This window comes from Vitis riparia, unplaced genomic scaffold (assembly GCF_004353265.1).
Source record: "Vitis riparia cultivar Riparia Gloire de Montpellier isolate 1030 unplaced genomic scaffold, EGFV_Vit.rip_1.0 scaffold355_pilon_pilon, whole genome shotgun sequence".
In the NCBI taxonomy this organism is placed as follows: Eukaryota; Viridiplantae; Streptophyta; class Magnoliopsida; order Vitales; family Vitaceae; genus Vitis; species Vitis riparia.
Window position 1 is genome coordinate 1 of NW_023269671.1, and position 22,700 is coordinate 22,700.

The 22,700-nt window shown below is 37.9% G+C and overlaps 1 protein-coding gene across 1 annotated transcript; it reads left to right on the plus strand.

The window, feature by feature from the left end:
* The first annotated feature begins 132 nt into the window (after positions 1-132).
* LOC117909790 (DExH-box ATP-dependent RNA helicase DExH1-like) lies at positions 133-22,497 on the plus strand. Its single transcript, XM_034823840.1, has 8 exons — positions 133-572; positions 19,796-20,010; positions 20,102-20,261; positions 20,423-20,696; positions 20,771-20,963; positions 21,084-21,270; positions 21,489-21,857; positions 22,025-22,497. Exons 1-8 carry the CDS (start codon positions 528-530, stop codon positions 22,148-22,150), a joined length of 1,569 nt encoding a protein of 522 aa, XP_034679731.1. The 5' UTR covers positions 133-527; the 3' UTR covers positions 22,151-22,497.
* Positions 22,498-22,700: the final 203 nt, after the last annotated feature.

Genomic DNA, 22,700 nt, shown 5'->3' on the forward strand with positions numbered 1-22,700 from the left:
GGAAAATTCAACGTCAAATTGTTAACTGAAACATGGACATGTGGTCATGATTAATTTTGATTTGTCCATTTAATTTTTTATTTTATTTTTGATAGGTGATTTTGATTTGTCCATTCATGTGCCGTGTGTGCCTTACAATAGTGTTATTAGGATTGGACCACAGTCCAGTTACCTGCCTATGTCTTGTTTGGTTTTTTTTTCTTGTGACCACTTAAATCAAGAAGCCTCCAAATCCAGTGTAATCATTCAAACCTGAAGAGATCCGAGTGGTGTGGGTGGTAGTGAGCTATGGTAGTTGGGTTCTTTCTTTTACCTTTTCCATGGGTGTCATATCTGAAGATAAACCTGAATAAGAGCGCCCTTTCTGGTATTGATGTTAATCACATTCTTCTCTTTTAGGTTGCCAAGACCTGATTGGCCCCTTTACATAGTGGAAATCTGGAGCTTCTCATTTTCAGGTTGTGTTTTCATGAAGGATTTCTAGAAGACTAGATGGTTGGAAGAAAGCTTTTCTGTTCTTAGAATGAATGGACCTGGGTGCACTTTGTTGTTATGACAGAATGGTTGGAAAGGTGAGTGTAGAGTGAAAACCCTTCTAATGGGTTGTCTTAAGCCTCTCTTTGATGAATGCTCCCAAGGCAAACAGAATGGCATCATCAAAAATTTTTCTTGGGACATTTTCAGCATTAACTGCTAACACATGTAGGACTTCTGCTTGGAACCAACCCACTGATTTTAAACTTAAGAATTTTTGACCTAGGGGAAAAAAATGGTTGAGGGTGCTTTAACTCCTTGAAAGAATGCTACATTTCCCATATTGGAGCATGTTTTAATAAATTCTAATTTATTGAAAATCCAAATTTATTTTATGTCATCGAAGGTGGTGGTGATATTTATAGAATGTTTTTCTCCAGTATTGGTTTGGAGGGATTTGTAGGTCATTTAGTTGGATGATCCTTTTTAAATCACAATGCAAACAATCTTTAGGGTTTTGGTTTCCCACATCCAATAGGGTAAAAGTTCCTAACACTATATGTGCATGAGTTCTTCATAGCTATGTAGACCATAGTTGTTAAAAACTTACAACACACGATAAAATACGTTTTTTTTTATGGAAATTAATATGTATCGCAATCTGTATCTTGCTTTAAAGCGTTTCTTACAATACATATATGATACACGATCGGATACGTGATATTACAATACAACAATTCATACATCTTCAACTATTTTCTATATATTTTTTTAAATCAAATTATTTTTTTTGTTAAAAGAATTCATTATATTAATTGTTTAAAATATTCTAAAAAATTATAAATTGATTGTAAAAAGGAGAATTAGGTAAAATAATCTTAAATGAAAAACTATATTCTTGTTATCAAATGCTATATTAGAAGTGAAGTTATGTTTTACAATGATATTAATTTTTTTTTCATTTGAATTGTTTGAATGTTGATAGTGAAAATGATGCTGATTAGTGAATAATTTTCTTTATAGCTTAAAATCAAAGATGTGATGAATTTGTATATTGAAATCATATTTTGTTAATTTAAACTTCTCAAAACTTTAATATTCAATGTTTTCATATGATATGATATAACTTAACTCTTTAGATCCTACTATCTTTCATAAAATTGGTTATATATTACCCTATACTTCATACTTTTAATAGATACACACACACACACACACACACACACACACACACATATATATATATATATATATATATATATATTTTCTATTTATTTTTCACTAAATAAACTTACAATACACGAAATGATACGATATAAGGTAAGAAAAATCGAAAAACGATATACGATACATTTTACAATTTAACAATTATGGTGTAGATGCGTTTTAAAGCTGTGAGTGCCCCTTGGGCTTAGAGCAAACAATATCTATATGAGAGATAGTAGGTCCTCACAAATGGTATTAAAGTCGATTCACGACTCCAGTATGAGAATTTATTTGACCTTGCAAAGGGTTTGTCTATTTGGCCTTATAATCTTGTGGGACATAATGAAAATATTGTGTTTACATGAGAGGTGATTGTGATATCTCATATTGAATAGGTGAAAAAGCTTTTGGTGCTATATATGTATGTGCTCCTCTTAATTATGTAGACATGTTTTCAAGCTATGTTGGTCCTTTGGGCCCAACAGACAATATCTACATGGTTAGGTACAGGTCGTTATAAATTGTATTAAAGTTGATCCTAGCTCTAGGTTGGGAATTTGTTTGACCCATAAGGTTGGTTTATTTGTTTGACCTTGCAATCCTACGGGACACAATGAAGGCGTTGTGTTTGCATGAGAAGTAATTGTGATAACCCACATCGGATAGGAGAAAATGTTTCTAGCACTATATAAAGCTATGAGGCCCTTTAGGCTCAGAGTAGACAATATCTAAGGTTTCCTTGGTGATTTGTGTAACTTTACTAAGGTTTTTTGGGCATTGTACTTATGAACTCCATTAATTGCACTTGTTGAAGGTTGATGACACCTATTATCTTGGTTTGTCGTACATGTGGGTGGCACATATGCACATTCAATTATTTGGTGTTGCTGAGTTTGTTAGCATTTTTTTTTCGTTTAGATAGGCTAAAACATATGTATATTTATGGAAAAAAAAAGTACACTAAAGTGCACTAGAGTACATAGGTATACAATGGGCACAAAAAGGCAAAGCCACACAAGAGCAAACACAAAAAATTAACACTCTCTCTCTCTCTCTCTCTCTCTCAACAAGATCTTAACTAATCTACAAAATCAATATAAGGGATTGAACCCCCCCTTTATATACATCCCACCCATGCTAAGAGGTTACTTGGAAATAAACATTTCAACCTTTGATCTGACATCTCAACATTTTCAAACACTCATCGGTTTCTTTTCTTCCAAAAAATCCAAAATATGCATGGGAGAGCAGCCTCTTAAAACTTTTTTCATTTACTACCTATGAAGGAGCCATGCAAACTTAAAAGAGTTTGTTTGACTATCGAAGGAAGTACTCAAACTACTCCAAATAAAGAAGAAAAAAGCTATTGTCATAAGACCCTTGATTTGTACAATGAAGAAGCACATGATAAATTGATTCCCCTTGACTGATTTTGTTAGCATTGTCTTCAGTAAGTCCCTTAAATGTTTTCTTAGAGGTTAAAACACATATAATGATCCTTAGGCTCTTGAGGTATATTTTACACTATATGGATGCATAGTTATATAAAGAGAAAAACACAATAAATTTCTTCAAGGTTTAGTAATTTTTAGGGACCTTGACAAATGGGACCTTAATATGCCCTTGGATTTCATTTTTTTTATTTTTATGACAATCTCTCATCCCTTTGAGAATTTACTTAAAATACCTATTTTACCCTTTAGATCAATTTAAAAATAATAAAAGACCAATTTAACCTTGACACTTAATTTATAAAACTTGTAATTCAATAAACATATATTTTGTAAGAATTTCTTTTCTCTTAAGGTTCAATTTGGAAGAAACGTTGTTTTTTTTTCTTCAAACATTGTATATAAAAAACTCATTTTTATAATTTAGTTGAATTCTATTTTAAATGTAATTTCTCATAATTGGAAAGAATATAAAATGTGAATAGAGAATTTTTCGAATCATTTTAATTTAAAATATATAATCAAGCAAAAAATTTTAAATCTGCAATACTCTTTTCTAGATAGGATTTAGAAATATGCGTCCTAAGAAGAGTCAAACCACTAGAATGTCTAATTTTTGTCTTATCATTGAGAGCGCGTGCGACGGCGACGACGATGAGAACGGCGAGGCGAGTCGAACGCGAAGCTTCACGGTGGAATCCAAGACCTTCGAGCTTGCCCTGGAGGTTAGGAAAGGGAAAGCCAGATTCACATCGTGGAGAAGAAGAGGGGGGTCTCGACATGGGTTCGATTAGGGCTGGAAAGCTTAGGGCTCTTTAAGGGGGATTAATCCACTGCATACGAGACGAGAAAGAAGGAAGATGGGAAAAGGAGTGGAAAGAAAGAGGCAAACTGTATACATTGGTTCGGGGTTTCAACAGAGCGGGTGGTTTCTTAAGGTTGGGGGGTTGTGGATCTGGAACGAAATGGTTTTGCATCTTCTTACCGAGAGGTAGGAGGGACAAAAGAGGATGGACGGCTATGGCGGAGATGGTACGTCAAATGGAAGAGATGGCTGGTAGAAGAACAGATCTGTAGGAGGTAGGACTGTCGGAAAAATTACTCCGGCGAAATCATATGTAGAAGCAGTCATGAGAACAAATCGGGATGGCTTAAACGCAACCAAGATGAAGGTCACTAAGGAGGGAGATTGCTGGCAATCTACAGAAGCTGGAGCACTGCCTTGTCGCGAGATGGTCCACAAAAAGGAAGAAGATGACTTGGAGAGGTTGGGAAGTCTCTGGTCGAAGTCTTGGGGCCTAAAAGGCATGCTAGGGCTGGCCAAGTTGAACGAGGTAAGGCTTTGTTGGAGTTTGAAAACCTAAGTGAGGCACACCGTGTGGTCTCCTCGGGGAGCAGACTGATGGAGGAGCCCATTTAGGGTTGGATCTTTGGAATCCAAAGATGGGATGTCGGGTAGAGGAGGAGATGGAACAGGAAGCTTGGGTTAGAATCTTTGGCCTTCCAATTTCGCTATGGAGCCCGGGGGTTCTGAAGAAAATAGGGGAGGAATGTGGGGGATTTGTAGATATTGACGAGCCCACAAGGTCGATGGGGGAGATTCAATGGGCTAGAATATTGGTTAAAATAAGAGGAGATTTAGACCGAGTATGTTTAGAAATTGAGGTAGAGGAAGAGGTATACACTGTGGCATTGTGGTGGGAGATTAGGCCGGTGGTGAGACGGCTCTCCTCTGTGTCGGATAATAGAAGGAGAACTGAGGTCAGGGGTGATTCGTATTCACGCGCGGAGAAGCGCGTGGGGAAGGATCTGGTAGTCGCGGGAATCGAGGAACTGCAACTGCCAGATGATGGGAGTGTTTTGCAGGAAAATGGGCTGGGTCTAGGGCTCGGGAACCAGACCCATGGTCCGGTGACCCGGGATGGGGTCTGTTCAAATGGTAGAGTGGCTGGGTCGAACGCATGTGACCCAAATATGGGCCTTGATGAATTGGAGAAGGAGGGTGGGCTGTCCAAAATAGACGGGCCTTTGGGCCGAAAGTTAAAAAATAAGTCAAAGGTGGTTGGTGATTCAGAGGCAGGCCCATCATCTAGTAATTGGGCTGCTGATCTGGGCTGCCATCATGAAGTTGAGATGGAAGGCCTGGTAAGGGAGGGCCCAACTGTTCCCCTAGAGAAGGTTGGATTTTTGGGCCGTTTTAGATCCAGAAAAGGACCCATTTCAGAAGATCCTTTGACGAACTGGGTGCCAGAGGAGCTTAGAAGGGAATAGAGGGATGATGGTTTGTCAAAGATTGATCGAGCGCTGGAAGAGGAAGCTAAAAGGTATGTCTCGATTTCCCATTCTAAAGGACAACGGGTTATGGGAGCACCTCTTCTTCTCTTTTCTAATTCTGATCGGGCTCCGGAGGGGGAGTCTTTCGATCGCCCAGGGGGAATTGAGGATGAATTAAGGGGGACATGTCAACTTGGTTAACAGTTTATGAGGGGAACGTTGAGAATGAAAATGAATCCTGGAAGTTGGGAGAGGACAACAAAAACAGAGACAAGGTTAGGGGCAAGGAGGAGAACACTGGTGTCTCTGGTTCTCAAGATACCGAAAATGAGAAAGAGGATCTATGGAGGAATGTAGTCAAGCAAAATTTAGCCAATTTTTGGGATTCTCTACGGAGGGGCTTGAAAAGGAGATATTGAACTTTCTGGCTAAAATCAGAAAGAGGCGGGAAAAGATTCATAGCAAAGAACTTTTGGAAAGGTCCAAGTTTGAAAGGGAACTAAAGAGGCTGGAATGTTCTATCAATTACGAGGGGGGGATTAAGCAGAAAGGTCCTTCTCAGGGCAAAGGGAATCAGTTGATAGTTGCCCAATGAAGCTGAAGATTATAAGCTGGAATGTGAGGGGAGCTAATGACAGCTCTAAGAGGAAAATTATTAAGAACTATATAAGGAAACAGAGGGTGGATCTTTTGTGTATTCAGGAAACCAAGATTCAGGAGATGTCGGAGGTATTGTGAGAAGTCTGGGTTCGGGGAGATTCATAGATTGGAGAGCCCTGAATGCGGAGGGGGCTGCGGGTGGCATTTTGATATGTTGGGACAAGCGGGTTTTGGATATCTTGGATTGGGAGGAGGGTCAGTTTTCTTTGTCTTGTAGATTCAAGACCACAGAAAATGGGGCTACTTGGGTTTTTACGGGAGTGTATGGTCCTTTACCTAAGTGGAAAGGGAGGGTATGTGGGAAGAACTTGGGGCAATAAGAGGCCTTTGGGATGATCCCTGGTGTCTCGGTGGGGATTTTAATATCACTCTGTTTCAGCAAGAAAGGAGCAGCCAAAGAAGAATCAACTCAGCCATGCGGAGATTTGCAGAGACTGTGAATGATCTAGAGCTGGTGGACCTGCCCCTTCAGGGGGGAGAGTTCACATGGAATGGGGGGCTCAATAATCAGGCGTGGGCGAGACTAGACAGATTTTTAGTTTCCCCTAGCTGGTTAGATCAGTTTAGTGGAGTCACTCAGGGCAGGTTGTCTCGGCCAATTTCAGATCATTTTCCAATTGTGTTAGAGGGGGGTGGAATAAGAAGAGGCCCAACCCCGTTTAGATTCGAAAATATGTGGCTTAAGGTTGAGAGGTTTAATGATATTGTTAGAACCTAGTGGCAGGGAATTGAAGTCAGGGGCAGCGCTAGCTATAGACTGGCTGTTAAAATGAAAGAAATTAAAAAAAAGCTGAAAGTGTGGAACAAAGAGGTTTTTGGGAGGCTGGAAACTAATAAAGATTCAGCCTTACAACAAGTAGATTTTTGGGATCGGGTGGAAAGTGAGAGAATCTTGACTGTGGAGGAAGCTGAATTAAAAAAGGAAGCTAAAGATTCCTTTAAGAAATGGGTCCTGTTGGAGGAAGCACATTGGAGACAGCACTCAAGGGAGATTTGGTTAAGGGAGGGGGATAGAAATACGGGGTTCTTCCATAGAATGGCTAGTGCTCATCGAAGAAACAACGCTATGGACAGAATTAAGGTTAATGGGAGTGGCTAGTAGAGGAGCAGGAGGTGAGAGAAGGAGTTGTGAATTCGTTTCAGCAGTTGCTTTCTGAAGATATGGGTTGGCAGGCAGATATTGGTAGAGTTCAAGTGGGTTGCATCAGCCAGCAAGAAGCAGAGAGTCTGGAAATCCCATTTGCAGAGATTGAGATTCACTCGGCGCTGATGGAGATGAATGGGGATAAAGCCCCTGGCCCGGATGGTTTTACTGTAGCATTTTGGCAAAATGCTTAGGATTTTGCCAAAGAGGAGATCATGGAGATGTTTAAAGAATTTCATGAGTATAATTCCTTTGTCAGGAGCCTTAACAACACTTTCCTGGTGTTGATACCTAAGAAAAGTGGGGCTGAGGATCTTGGAGACTTTAGACCTATCAGCCTGTTGGGGGGCTCTATAAACTCTTGGCTAAAGTCTTAGCTAATAGGCTTAAAAAGTGATTGGTAAGGTGGTCTCTATTGCTCAGAATGCCTTTGCAATGGGAAGACAAATTTTGGATGCGTCTTTAATTGCTAATGAGGTGATAGATTCGTGGCAGAAGAGAAAAGAAAAGGGCCTTATTTGCAAATTGGATATAGAAAAAGCTTATGACAGTATCAATTGGAATTTCTTAATGAAAGTCCTTCAAAAATGGGCTTTGGGACCAAGTGGGTGGGATGGATGTGGAGCTGCGTGTCCTCTGCTAAATTCTCTATTCTTGTCAATGGAGTGCCAGCTGGGTTCTTCCCTAGCACTAGAGGGCTTCGTCAAGGGGATCCTCTATCCCCTTACCTCTTTGTTATGGGAATGGAAGTTCTGGACGTCCTTATCTGGAGAGCGGTGGAGGGGGGGTATCTTTCAGGATGCAACATTCGGGGTGGTAGTAGAACCTCTTGAATATATCCCACCTATTTTTTGATGATAACACAGTTGTGTTTTGTGAGGCAAGCAAAGAGCAAGTTTCTCACCTAAGCTGGATTCTCTTTTGGTTTGAAGCGGCTTCGGGTCTTCGAATTAATCTAGCCAAAAGCGAAATCATTCCAATTGGAGAAGTGGAGGAAATTCTTGAGTTGGTAGCTGAGTTAGGGTGCAGGGTGGGGTCTCTGCCCTCTCATTATTTGGGCTTCCCTTAGGGGTCCCCAATAGGGCTACTTCTATGTGGGATGGAGTGGAAGAGAGGGTCAGGAGGAGACTTGCGCTTTGGAAAAGACAGTACATCTCCAAAGGGGGGAGGATCACTCTCATAAAAAGTACCTTGGCTAGCATGCCAATTTACCAAATGTCTATTTTCCGAATGCCGAAGTCTGTTGCTAAAAGAGTGGAGAAAACCCAAAGAGATTTCCTATGAGGGGGAGGAAACTTGGAGGGAAAAGTTCACTTAGTTAAATGGGATGTGGTCTGTACAGAAAAACACAAGGGAGGGCTAGGATTAAGGAGAATAGCCACTCTGAATAGAGCCTTGCTGGGCAAGTGGATTTGGAGGTTTGCTTGTGAAAAGGATAATATTTGGAAACAAGTGATCATTTCGAAATATGGGCAAGAGGATTATGGTTGGAGGCCAAAGAGGGCTAGTGGGGCGGCTGGAGTAGGGGTCTGGAAGGAGATTATGAAAGAAGCGGATTGGTGCTGGGAAAATTTGGCTTTTATAGTTGGGAAGGGTTCCAAAATCAAATTTTGGAAAGATAGTTGGTGCACTGACATTCCGTTGTCCCAATGCTTCAATCATCTCTTTGTCCTTGCCGTGCACAGGGATGCTACGACTGAGGAAATGTGGGATCAGGATTCGGGCCAAGGAGATTGGCATCTTGTTTTTGTGAGGGACTTCAATGATTGGGAGTTGGATATGGTTGGGGGAGCTGCTTCATACTTTGAGGGGTCATAGGCCCTCCCTGGAGGATGATTCAGTTATGTGGAGGCAGGGAAGAAAAGGTCTGTTCAGAGTCAAAGAAGCTTACAGGCTGCTAGACAAGCCTAATGCCACAATATTTCCCGCAAGGAGAATATGGGTGGATAGGGTGCCAACTAAAGTCTGCTTTTTTGCTTGGGAGGCTACGTGGAGGAAGGTGCTTACTCTGGATAGACTACAGATAAGAGGGGTGCAACTCCCAAATTGTTGCTTTTTGTGTGGTTGTGAAGAAGAGAATGTAAATCATATTCTTTTACACTGTATAGTGACTAGAGCCTTATGGGATATTATTTTTGGGTTGATAGATGTTAAGTGGGTCCTCCCAGAAACTGTAAAGGAGACTCTAATCTCTTGGAGGGGCTCTTTTGTAGGGAAGAAAAGGAAAAAGATTTGGAAATCTATTCCGTTATGTATTTTTTGGACGGTTTGGAAGGAGAGGAATAGGTTAGCCTTTAGGGGGGGTGAGTTGAATATTCAGAAATTAAAGAATTCTTTTGTCTGTAACTTGTGGAGTTGGGCTAAAGTGTATTTAGGTGAGGAGTCTTTCTCCCTTATAGGTTTTTTGGAGTGGATAGCTTCCACTTAAGGGGAGGTAGTTCTCTTTGGTCCTTTTTCTCTTTTTGAGGCTTTTGCCGTCTTGTATACTCCCTGTATGCTTTGTGGCGTTTAGCCTTTTCTAATGCATATCTTGTTTACTTATCAAAAAAAAAAAAAAAAAGATCATAAATATAAGGAGAGGTGTGTAGTACCAAGGGTGTGGGTTAGTAAGGAGAGGTTGCTTTTTGTAATTACCTTATTGCTTGTTGCTTTTGTTATTCCTTATGTTTAGCTTTTGTTTGTGGGAGGATTCCGCATCCTTATATTGTATTTCTTAATTCCTAATTCAATATATCACATTGTTGTTCTCATAAAAAAAAGAAAAAGAAGAAAAATCATAGATATAAGTGTTACTAGTGCACTTAAGTGGGGATTTACACGAGCATTCATCTTTCTCAGGAGCATTTGTATTCTAAATGCAATTTTAGTGGCCAATAAAGTGGTAGGTTACATATGACGTTTAAAGGAAGAAGAGGTAGTCTTTAATATTGTTTTTGGAAAAGATTATGACATCTAGTGTGTGAATTTTTGAACTAAGCTTTAGAAAGGAAAGGATTTGGACTAAGATGGAGATATTGGAGTCATGGATGCTCATTGGCTTCCAGTCTATTTGAGCCACCTCTTTTACCTTAGTTTTGTCTTGAGCAGAGTGATGTTGAAAGTGAAGGAGTTAACATCATAAAGGGCTTTTTGGTGGATAGAAGTAAAAGATGAGATGGTCTCAATTACCTTTTGCAGTTCATACCCTTTGTTTCCCCAGATCTAGGCTAGATGACTGGTAGAACCTTGTATTAATTTTGATGGTTATTGCTGCTTTCTTTTCTTTTCTTTTTTGATAGTGATAAAAATAAAAAAACTGATATAGTTGCTATCATAGTAGACTTGAACCAAGTTACTCCAAACATTGTCAAAGCCAACATTTCTTGAAGGAGAAATCTGAGAGAGGACCTTTACATAAACTGAAACCAGAACATTCTGGATAATTAGTATATATATATTTTTTGGAAAATTAAAAGTTTTTACAATGAAGTTTCTTCCCTTTTATAATGCTAGCCCTCAAATACTTTCTTATGGTTCATAGGATTTAATTAGTCACCTCAAATCTTTGACTGTTCAAACTTGCTATTAATTTTCTAACAATAACTACATTCTCTCCTCCTTAAAAGAAGCTTGTCCTTAACTTTGGTGTTGCTTGAGACTTCTTTTACTTTCTCATCGGTGCATAGATATAGATTTGAAATATTGAATGTTGAATCAATTCCCATTTGTTTTGGCATATCAACTATGTAAGCATTCTCTGCAATCTTCTTAATGATTATGTGGGGTCCTATCTTTCTTTTGCTTAGTTGAGAATAAGACCCAACTGGAAATCTTTACTTATGTAGGTGCACCATCACCATGTTGCCTTCTTAGAAGCTTTGGTTTCACCTCTTTTGCACATATTTCTTATACTTTGCATTCGACGACTCAATCTTCAACTTGATTTCCTCATGCAGTTCTTTCTTTAAGTCAACTAGTTATGTTTTCACCCTTTAAGCTATTTCTTCCCAGTTCTAGTAAAAGAGCTAAATCATAAAGATGCATTGGCTGCCTCCCATAAAAAATTTCAGGATGACTTTTTCTTGTAGCTCAATTCTTGGAATGGTTATAGGAAAAATTTGCTTTAGCAACAACTTCCTATTGCTTAAGATTTTCTCTAACCATCAATAAATCTCCCAAACTTCTGTTGACGACCTCAATTTATTTGTACATTGAGGATGATAAGAAGTACTATATTGCAACCTAGTTCCAATTGTCTTTTATAAAGTTCTCCAAAAATGAAAAAAAAACTTGGGAGTTTCTATTTGATGTGATTGATTTTGGAATCCCATGCAATCGCACAAGAACATAAAGATTTTCTATATTAGATGCAAACATAATTTGCAACAAATGAAATGTGCCATTTTTTGAAAATTTGCCATCCACTACAAAGATGGAATCCTTCCCCGTTGACTTCTAGGTAGCCTACCTCAAAGTCCATGCTTACATCTTCCCAATGAGTTGTAGGAACTAGTAGTGGAGTATGTTGAGTTGTAAATAGAATAGGAGAATTATTTTCCTATTTATGTAAATAGATAGTTTTATTAGTTTCCTATTTCTGTAAATATATGGTTTTATGATTTAGGAATAAGTTAGTTTCCTATTATGTCTCTTGTTTCCTATTTCTTCTCTTGTAATCTCCTATATAAACTGTGTGTATAGTTAATCTAATAGATAAAACTTATTATTTTTCATCCCATATTTCGTGTCAGAGTATACAAACCTGTATTCTGAACCCTTTTTTTTTTAATTTTTTTTTTATTTAATTTTTGGCATGTTTGACTCCTTTTAAAAAAATTTACACATCCCTCCTCATTTTTGGTGAAAATGACTTTTGTTCAATCATATGTCTTATCTTTCCCTAAATGTCCACTTAAGCCTCCACCATGCATGTCTTAGATGGTCTTTTCCCTCAAAGAGCAATTTGGAACACAAAGTTCGTTTCCTTTGAATAAGAAACCATCATGCAATAAATACTTTCATAGTTGCCTATTGTTTCAATCATTGCAAATTGAACTAAAGAAAGGGTCATTAGGATAAAAATCTTTGAAGGAGTCAAAACCCTTAACAGTAACAACCATTGTAGTCAACAATAAACTTCTTCGACTAAATACATTTTCAATTTGTTTTCTTGCTCTAGACTTGTTCTTCATCACAAATGTGAAACGTTGCAAGTAAGTAGAATATAATTTTTTTTCAAAAATGTTTCTTCTTCTTGTGTCATTCAAATTTTTGTTGTCAAATGACATAGGATTGCCTTCTTGACTTAGAACAACTCCAATCCCAATTCTAGAAGCACCACACTCTATTTCAAAGACCATTTTACAATCTGGTAGCACTAATATAGGGCTAAGTTGAGCATCTCTTTGACCTTATGAAAGCTCTCTTCAGCTTGTTCAGACTATTGAAGTTTCCATTTCTTCATGCAATTGGTTATAGGAGCCATTATGGTGCTGAATTTCTTGATGAAGCGTCTATATAATGAGGCTAGACCATGAAAGCTGCGTACTTCTCCCACTGTTTTTGGTCTTGGCCAGCTTCTAATTGCTTCAACCTTACTATCGTCAACTTGTATTCCTTCAGCCTAACTATATATCCTAGAAACAACAAAGAATCAGCAAAAATTCTGCACTTCTTTAGATTGGCATGGAGCTTTTTTCTTTTGAGAACATCTAATACTTCCTTTAGATACTGCAAGTGAGGCTCCTTGGATGGGCTATAAATAAGTACATCACTAAAACACACCACCACAAACTTTCCAATGAATGACTTTAGAACTTGATTCATTTGAATGAATGGCTTTAGAACTTGATTCATTTGAATGGATAGCTTTAGAACTTGATTCATCAAAGGCATAAATGTGTCAGGTGCATTTGTCGAACCAAAAGGCATCACAATCCATTCATAAAGCCATGCTTTGTTTTAAAGGTTGTTTCCACTCATCCCTTCCCAAATCTTAATTTGGTTATAGCCACTTTTGAGATCAATTTTAGAAAATACCTTTGCTCCATGAAACACATCCAATGTATCATCTAATCTGGGGATTAGGTACTGATACTTTTTCGTTTTTCAATATATCGCTTGACTGTCAATGCATGTTCTCCACGTACCATCTTTCTTTAAGGTTAATAGTGTTGGAACTATACATAAACTCATTGGTTCCCTTATATATTCCTTTTACAATAGTTCTTCCACTTGTCTTTGGAGTTCATGTTCTGTTTTCTCTCTCTCTCTCTCTCTCTCTCTCTCTCTCTCTTTTTTTTTTTCAAAATTTTTGTTCCCATTGGGACTTGAACTTAGAACCTCCCACAAACCCTCCCATCCCTTTACCACTTGAGCTAGGCCTTAAGGGCAAAGTTCTTCATGTTCTTTTGGAGACATTTTATAACGTGGAAGGTTTGGTAGGCTAGCTCTTGGTACTAGATCAAATGTTTCTTTTTTAAAGTACCGACATCTCCATAGCAAATACTTCTACAAAATTCTCTAGCAATGCCTTTGCTTCATTAGAAACATCTAGCTAATCTTCCACGACTTCTTTTGCCAAAGACAAAAGGCAACTTCACTCATTTAAAAAGCATTGAACGTTCACATAAGATTGTTCTTGTTCCACCTTAGAGTTAGCAAACATTTATTCTTTCATTAGGGCAAGTACTACCTTAAGTCCATTCTTGTAGAAAGCATAAACATTATTTTCTCCATGGTGGACAATATTATTGTCAAATTGCCATGGCCTACTTAGTAACAAATGGCAAGCTTCCAAGTTCAACTTTGTCACCATTTCTTTTAGAAATAAAATTCTCGCAACTCCCCCATCAATAATAACATTACAAAGCCACCCATATGAAGAATATCCGGTTTTAAAAATATTCTTTCTCCATCAATCGGTTTTTGATACTTTTGGAGTTAACATGGAATGCCTTACTAGTTAATTTGGAAGATCATGGTCTTCATATGTAACTTTATCTTCTGTGAATTCTAGTAGCCCTCCATCACTTAAGGTTCAATCACCTTGAGGTTTCATCGCTACCTCCTCATTAGCATTATTCTCACCTTATTCATATAAAAATTCCCCTAGAGTTTGCTGGAACTCCTTAATTGCAAGTTGATTTCTCAAATTCCTTCATTGGTAAGTTTAAATGTTTTACCTTGTTTGGCCTCCAATGGTGGAATTTAGAGGACCAAAAATATTAGCTTGCTCCAACCTAACATAGTTGATTAAGTTGCTACCATGAATTTGTAAGCTCTTCCCTAGTTGGACCGTTTCTTGCTGGTTGTGTAGATGTCGCATTTTGATGGTCCCCAAACCTAACAATTGATTTACAACAAAAAAAGGTGGATTAAGGTGCACTAGAGGTATACAAAGGTTACCATATGACATAGGAAAGGAGGACAAAAACAAAAAACACCTCCTTTTATTAGGTAACACCTAACCAATTAATGAAATCTAATATAGATATTAAATCCCCATTTATAAACAAACTAATCCAACATAAGGAACATAATAATGACTTTTTGATAGAATGATTTTTGAATGCTTTGCATTTTTAAACAACATGGCGTTTCTCTCCTTCCAAATAATCTAAAATAAGTACAATGGGACAACTTTTCACGCCTAGGCCAAAGGCACAACCACTCCTTAGCTATAGTACCTCACTTGGTAAGGCATGTGCCTTGTTGGAGAGGCTTGCCTTGTCTACTTTACTTTTTCTTTTTAAACACTTTTATCTTGAAATTTGATTACTTTGCTGTTTAGTGTTTTTTTGAAATATTTAAGACCTTAAATTTTTTGTTGCTTGAATTAGATTTTGGATCATATTTTATAAAATTGATATGCATCCTAGGTTACGTTTCACTTCGCTTAGATGTATACCTTGTGTTACATCTTGCGCCTAAGCCTTAATTATGCCTTGCACTTTTTAAAAATCTACAAAAGTCCCTGCCAACTTAAAAGGGCCTCTTATATTGTAGGAGGTAGCACCCATGCTATGCTGAACAATGAAAATATCAAGTGCCACAATATTGTTGTTGTGGCACAATGAAGGATCTGCTCAGTTGAATCTTCTTCTCTCTTAGGGAACATTATAAGACAATCCAACCTTTACTTTTTAATTGGTCTCAGGTCAAAATCCTTTTCCAAGTTGCTTTTTATGAGAGTAAACTCACTCCAAGGATTCCGAATAACCTTTAAGGAGAGGTTTCTAGCTCTATAAAACTCTAGATAAGGGTAGAAAGTCGTGGTTTAAGATGAATTAAGGTGAAGGTTCTTTGTTGGGTAGCATCGTAAATCGAGACCAGGTTCAAATTAGCTTCCTTTCTAGACTATAAAGTTTTTTGTTAGCCCATGATACATGTAGGTCTCCTTCCAGCAAGAACCCAAAGAGTCCTTCCCTTGTAGGTTCATGACATAGAAAGGATTTTTCGTGCTTAAATGGTTGATAGAGAGCATGTTTATCTCTTGGTGGTAGAATAACATTAATATGACCGTGTTTGTCACTTCCCACTTATTTTCAATGTTTTCAAAGTAGCTTTTGGAATTGAAAATTTATAGAGACTTCTTTGGTTAGGAGTTAAGGAAAGAGAGTTGGCCTTGTTAGTTAGGTTAGTGCTTGGTTTAATAGGGAAGTGGGTATGGGTGTATGTAGAATATCCTTGAGGAATAGAGCCCAAATAGGCAAGCAAGAAGCCAAAAAAGTGAGGATTGTATTTTCTAAAGCATGCTTAACAACTTTACTTAGAGAAGTGACTGTAACGGTTCTAGAGGGAAAGTGACAGTTTATGACACAAGGTCATTTTGAGGGTCTATGGACATTCGAGCCAACACTAGTATTAAGTGGTACCATTGTAGCCTCTAGAAAGTTATTGATCAAATCTTCTTTGATTTTTCTTGTTTTACTCGTCTTTTTGTGGTTGATGGTGCAAAAACCTGCTTTTAGGAAGACACTTGTTGAAAAGATGGGTGGTAGGACAAGTGGTTTCAAACCATCAACATGTTTATGTGGAAGGCGAACAAATATTGGATGCACTTCTCACCGAAAATGAGGCCATTGACTCAAAGGTGGAGAGCGACATTGGTGACATTATTTGCAAAATGGATATTGAGAAGACATATGATCATGTTAATTAGGAACTTTTGATGGCCGTCTTGGAGAAGATGGGTTTTGGCTAGAGATGGATCAGATGGTGTATTTCTACAATAAAATCCTCAATGCTTGTAAATGGGAGCCCACCATCTCCTTATTTATTCATTTTGGCCGTGTGGGTGCTTAGTTGAATTTTGTTGAGGGTGAAAGAAGGGGGTTTCATCTTGAGATTCAAGGTTGGGGATAGAGGTGGTGAGGGGCTAGATATGACTCACCTGCTATATGCTAATGATACCCTTGTGTCCTATGACACCAGTTGAGTAATTGGAATATTTGAGTTAGTCATCCATGTGGTTCGAGGCAATATCGAGATTGATAATTAATTTGGAGAAGAGAGTGCTCATTTCAGTTGGGAGTGATGACAATATGGAGGTGCTAGTTGCTTTTATGGGTTGAAAGGTGGGGCATCTACCTTCTACTTATCTAGGCCTTCCACTTGGTGTTTTGTTTAAATCAACAAGGACCTAAGACTTGGTGGAAGAGGGATTTCAAAAGAGGCTTGCTATGTGGAAAATGCGATATCTTTCCCAAGGAAGAAGATTCACCCTGATTAGAAACACTTTTTCTAGTCCCCAATTTATTTCATATCTTTATTTGTAATCCTAAGAAGAGTGTGTCTAAGGTTGAGTAAATCCAAAAGACTTTCTTTGGGGCGGGGTAGAGCTTGCAAAAAGCTCCATCTTTTAAGTGGTCTATAGTTTGTTTGGACAAAAAGTAGGGAGGGCCTTGGCATTAGAAATATCACCATGTTGAATGGCAAGTAGTGTTGGAGGTGCGTGACCAAGAGGGATTCTCTTTTGAAGTAGGGTTATCATTAAAAAATTCGGGGGAGAAGATGGAGGATGGTGCTTTAGGGGAGTGAGAGGTGGTTATGTGGTGGGTGTGTGGAAAACTATAAAAAATGTGTGGGACTCTATAAAGGTTAGATATTTTTTTACCATAGACAATGGTAGGAGGGTAAAATATTGGAAAGATAGCTGGTGTGGTGATTCATCTTTGAAAGAATCTTTTCCGTCATTGTTCTCGATAGCCTTCACGAAGGATTTGTGAGTAGTGGTATGAGGAAAGAGGTTGTTGGAGCCCTTGCTTCTCAAGACAGTTTTGTGATTGGGAGCTTGAAGGAGTGATGTCCTTTTTCCAGCAATTCCAAGTGTTCTCAATTAGAAGAGAGGAGGGTGATAGTTTGGAGTGGAAGGAAACCAAAGGAGGCAGTTTCTCCATTAAGTTCTACCATTCCCTACTCTAGGGAAGAAGCAAGCCTTTCCTTGCAAAATGTGTTTGGAATTCTTAGGTTCTTGTGGTTTTTTTTTTTTTTTTTTTGGAAAGCATTGTGAGCAGAATTCTGATGATCAATCAGCTTAAAGGGAGGGGAAGGATTATGCCAAATAGAATGTTATATATGTAAAAATGAGGAGGATTATGCCAAGGTAAGTATCCTGTGGCAATTGATTTTCTCTCTATTTGGGTGGTATGGGTGATGCAATCAACAATAAAAGGAACTCTATTACATTGGCAAGGAACTTTCGTGGGCAAGAAACGAGGAAAAAGTTTGGAGGGCTTCTCCATTGTGCTTGTTCTGGACGGTGTGGCAGGAAAGAAATAGAAGGGTATTTGAAGCTTTGGAACTACCAGAACATGCAATTAAACTCTCTTTTATCAGCACTTTTTTGAAATGGTTCAGATCGTATGTAGAAGATTATTCCATGACCATGATAGACTTTGTAGATTGGATTAACTCAAAGTAAGGAGAGTTTTTTTTTTTTTTTTTAGGTTTCTTCCCCCTTTCTTTTGATTACTTGTTTCTTTTAGCATGAAAAATGTATAGATTGTGTACATTGTCACGCCTTTTTGTAGGTGCTTTGTATATAAAATACTTTCTCTTCTTGCTTATCAAAAAAATAAAAATAAAAAAGAGGTATTTTCTCTGTTATTTTCAATACCTAAATCTCTTTTGGGTGGTGAGAATGAGATACTCCTATATCTCTAGTTTTTTTTGCTCTCTTTTCTCCTTCACCATCTTGGAACTTTTGTTGGAACCTTTTGGATTAGGAAGTTAAGAAACTAACTTTTCTTTATGCTTTCTATAGTCTAAGTGCATTTTTCGCTTTCTTATCTTGATGCAAACGTTTAGTCTTTGACCTCTTTAGGTTTGTTTTCAGTTAGTTCCTTTTTGTAAAGTTGTTTTTATTTCAACCAACTCTATCTCTTTACTCAATCTGTATTTGGATTTAAGTTAGCAAGACCAAAAAAGGTGAAGAAATGAAAGGGAGGGGGTAACTAAAAGAGTTTTGTAAAATGAGCTAACAGTGAAAAGCCTTGAGGATACCAGCAGAAAGGTTTTCACTATTGAGGTCGAGATCTAGTTCTTTTGAAGGAATTTATGCAGGTCAAAGCTATAGACCTTTCCAATCTTGTAGTGGAAGGAGATTTTGCTGATATTGTTGTTTCTTGAGAGACTAAGAAAGGAAGGTTTAAGGGGTGGCTTTGCTAGTTTGATATCGCTATAGAGCTGGGTGTTCTTTTTTTCAGTTATGTTCCTTGCATAGTGAATCAAGTGGTGGACATTTTAGCCAAAAGAGGAGCAAAACTTTTGGTGTCTTTGGTAGGCAATTTAGCCTGCCAGAATTGTAATTATCTTTGATTTGTTCTTGGACTGTTTTTGTTTCTTTCTCAATTGTGCAGCTTGTATTGCCTCTATTCGTGGAACTTTTTTTTCCTTTCTTTTTGGTCAAATTTTGTATGATATGGAAGGATGTCTTATTTTCTTGAACTTTTATTTAATAGAAAGGAATCAGTTTGTAATTAAAGAAAAAACTTTTCATGAATGACTTTGTACCAAAGAATATATTTGATAACCAAAAATATAAATTATTTTGTACATAGTTTAAATATATAGTCTTTTTCTCCATGTTCCTTACACATGCGGGGTTGGATTGGATGCCATATTAATCTAGTGAATGGTATCCCATAAAACCTCTGAATTCTTTGCCTTATCCTCAATACATCCTAGCATTTCTTTCCCGCCACACAACCCAAATCAAAGCAATACTTACAATCTAGTGTAAACTTTCGAAGAGGACTTTGAAATTTTGCCAAATCTTAGGGAGGTTTAGTGGACTCTTCCCTACACGCATTTTCCTTGTGAGGTATGAGACTTGTTAAATTGTTATTTAAGTTCCCTGGATGTGTTCTGATATATTAATGAGGCTGGGAGGATAGTCTTCTAGTTTACAACTTTAAAGTAGGCATTACTGTCACCGCATCTTAATTTGCAATGTCAACTATTTTAATATTTGTTAGTTCACTCATATTAGTCAAGGCCTAACGGTCTCAAATGATGACATCCCTAAGTGCACGTCGCTTCATAAATGCTTTTTCTTCTTTATGTAATTACAGTAATTTAGATCCCACTTAATTGTTATTCATAGGTTGAAGCAACAATTGAACATATTTGTCGCTATGAAGGGGAAGGAGCAATTCTTGTATTCCTCACTGGCTGGGATGACATTTCTAATCTACTGGACAAAGTTAAAGGAAATGATTGTCTTGGTGATCCCAGTAAGAATTTAGTCCTTCCACTGCACGGTTCAATGCCTACTATCAATCAACGGGAAATATTTGATCGACCACCCTCCAACATGAGGCAAGCATCCTTCATCTAAGCCTTCTATCTATTAGTGATGCATCTGAAACAGATTATTTTTCAATTCTAAATTGCTTTGCATCTATTGTAGGAAAATTGTGCTAGCCACAAACATTGCAGAGAGTAGTATCACCATAGATGATGTTGTATACGTCATAGACTGTGGAAAGGCAAAGGAAACAAGTTACGATGCTCTGAACAAGTTGGCTTGCCTGTTACCATCATGGATTTCCAAGGCTTCAGCTCATCAGGTATTCATTTTCATATCATGTGAATTCAATGACTAACTAGAAAGCTCCCTCCTCTCTGTTACAAAAATATGGCTGTGACTTTTGGCCCTAGACTTAATGATGTCATATTGGTTAGTTTCTTATTGGAAGTTCTCTATATTTTTATGGTGTAATATTTACAGAGACAAGGACGAGCGGGCCGTGTGCGGCCTGGATTTTGTTATAGACTTTATCCAAAGATGATACATGAGGCAATGCTCCAGTTTCAGTTATCTGAAATTCTCCGGACACCTTTGCAAGAGCTATGCCTGAATATCAAAAGTTTGCAGCTTGGAAAAATTGGTTCTTTTCTGTCAAAGGCGCTTCAGCCCCCAGATCCTCTATCTGTTCAAAATGCAGTTGAACTTCTTAAAACAATTGGCGCTCTAGATGATATGGAGGAGCTTACACCACTTGGTATGCAAGATTGGATTTTTGTGATTTCTAGCTTTATGCCTTTATAATCTTACCCTTTTTTTGGGTGGATACAGGCCGCCATCTCTGCAAATTACCTTTGGATCCAAATATTGGAAAGATGCTCCTCATGGGGTCCATCTTTCAGTGCCTTAACCCTGCATTAACAATTGCAGCTGCTCTTGCACATCGTGACCCATTTGTCCTTCCAATAAATAGGAAAGAAGAAGCTAATGCTGCAAAAAGATCCTTTGCTGGCGATTCTTGCAGGTTCAGTTATTTAACAAAGTCATGCTGTTCTCTGCTTTGAGAATTGAGAATTGTAGAATCTTTTCAAAATTTACATTGATTTTGTTGATAAGGTGAAATTTTCCACACCTTTTAATGCAGTGATCACATAGCACTTCTCAATGCATTTGAAGGATGGAAAGATGCAAAATGCAGTGGGAAGGAAAGGGACTTCTGTTGGGAAAATTTCTTATCACCAATAACCTTGCAGATGATGGATGGTATGAGAAATCAATTTCTAGATCTACTGTCAGACATTGGCTTTGTGGACAAATCCAAGGGTGCTATTGTAAGTTCTAAGCTCTGATTGCTTCCTGTTTCCTCTGATGTTATTTATCTTTAGCACTGTTAATTACATCACAAGTGGTCAATGCAAAAAATTCCCTAGATTGCATGCTAGATGAAATTTCTGTACTAATACTCCCTGAGTTATTGCCTCTAAACTGATTTATATCTTAAAAAAGGTGGTTTTTTCCAGGATTAGTAGACTAATATATGTGCTTGCAGGCCTATAATCAATATAGCAATGATCTGGAGATGGTATGTGCAATCCTTTGTGCTGGGCTCTACCCAAATGTTTTGCAGTGCAAAAGAAGAGGAAAGCGAACAGCATTTTACACTAAAGAAGTTGGGAAAGTTGACATCCATCCAGCATCTGTTAATGCTGGTGTTCATCTTTTCCCCTTGCCTTACATGGTTTATAGCGAGAAGGTCAAAACTGCCAGCATCTTTGTACGGGATTCAACAAACATATCTGATTATTCTCTACTTCTTTTTGGCGGCAATCTCATTCCAAGCGAAACCGGTGAGGGAATTGAAATGCTTGGGGGTTACCTTCATTTCTCTGCTTCAAAGAGTGTATTAGAGTTGATACGGGTAATGCTCCTTGAGAGTTTCTCTTTTCGTAGCTTTCTATGAGTCAAATAATTTGTGCTTGTTTTCTCTCTCTCTCTCTCTCTCTTGGTTTAATTCGTTTTTGGCATATATATAGATATATGAATGTATTGAACCAGGGCTTGATTTTGGGTGATGGTGCTTTGCAGAAATTGCGCAGTGAGCTTGACAAGCTTCTAAAGAGGAAGATTGAGGAGCCAGGGCTGGACATTTCGGCAGAGGGAAAAGGAGTGGTTGCTGCTGTGGTTGAGTTACTGCATAGTCAAAATGTATGATACTAAATTTTGCGTTCTCCTTTTTGCTCCTTTTTCTTTTTCTTTGGTTTCCTGCAACTGACACACTTAGACTCAGTAACCCTACAATTTTATTTTATTTTTTCTTAAATAATGTATCAGCCTGAAATTTTTGAAGATTCTCATCAATATTTGTATCCATTAGGATACCAAGTAAATCAGGTGAGTAGTTGTAATGGGTGATAATCACATAAATATTAATATGTAGTTGAACAAGAGTGTTTCAGTGATCTCAGGGTTGGGATGCGATATGTGGAAGATGGGAAATTTTCATCAAATGTTAAATACTGTTGTTGGGCAATATACTAATCATATTATTTTGCATGTTATGTTATGATGGCTCTATTCACTATTACTACCTTATATGAATGGCCTTTGTCATCCAATGATCTCATTATTGCACTCCATTATGAGATCTGTGATCTAGTCCCTTGGGATTTTTCGGACCACTTGGTTGCGATGTGGATGTCAGCTGCCATATCTGTTGGGTTCTGGCTGCTATTTTCAGAAATCTTTCCACTGAATTGTACGG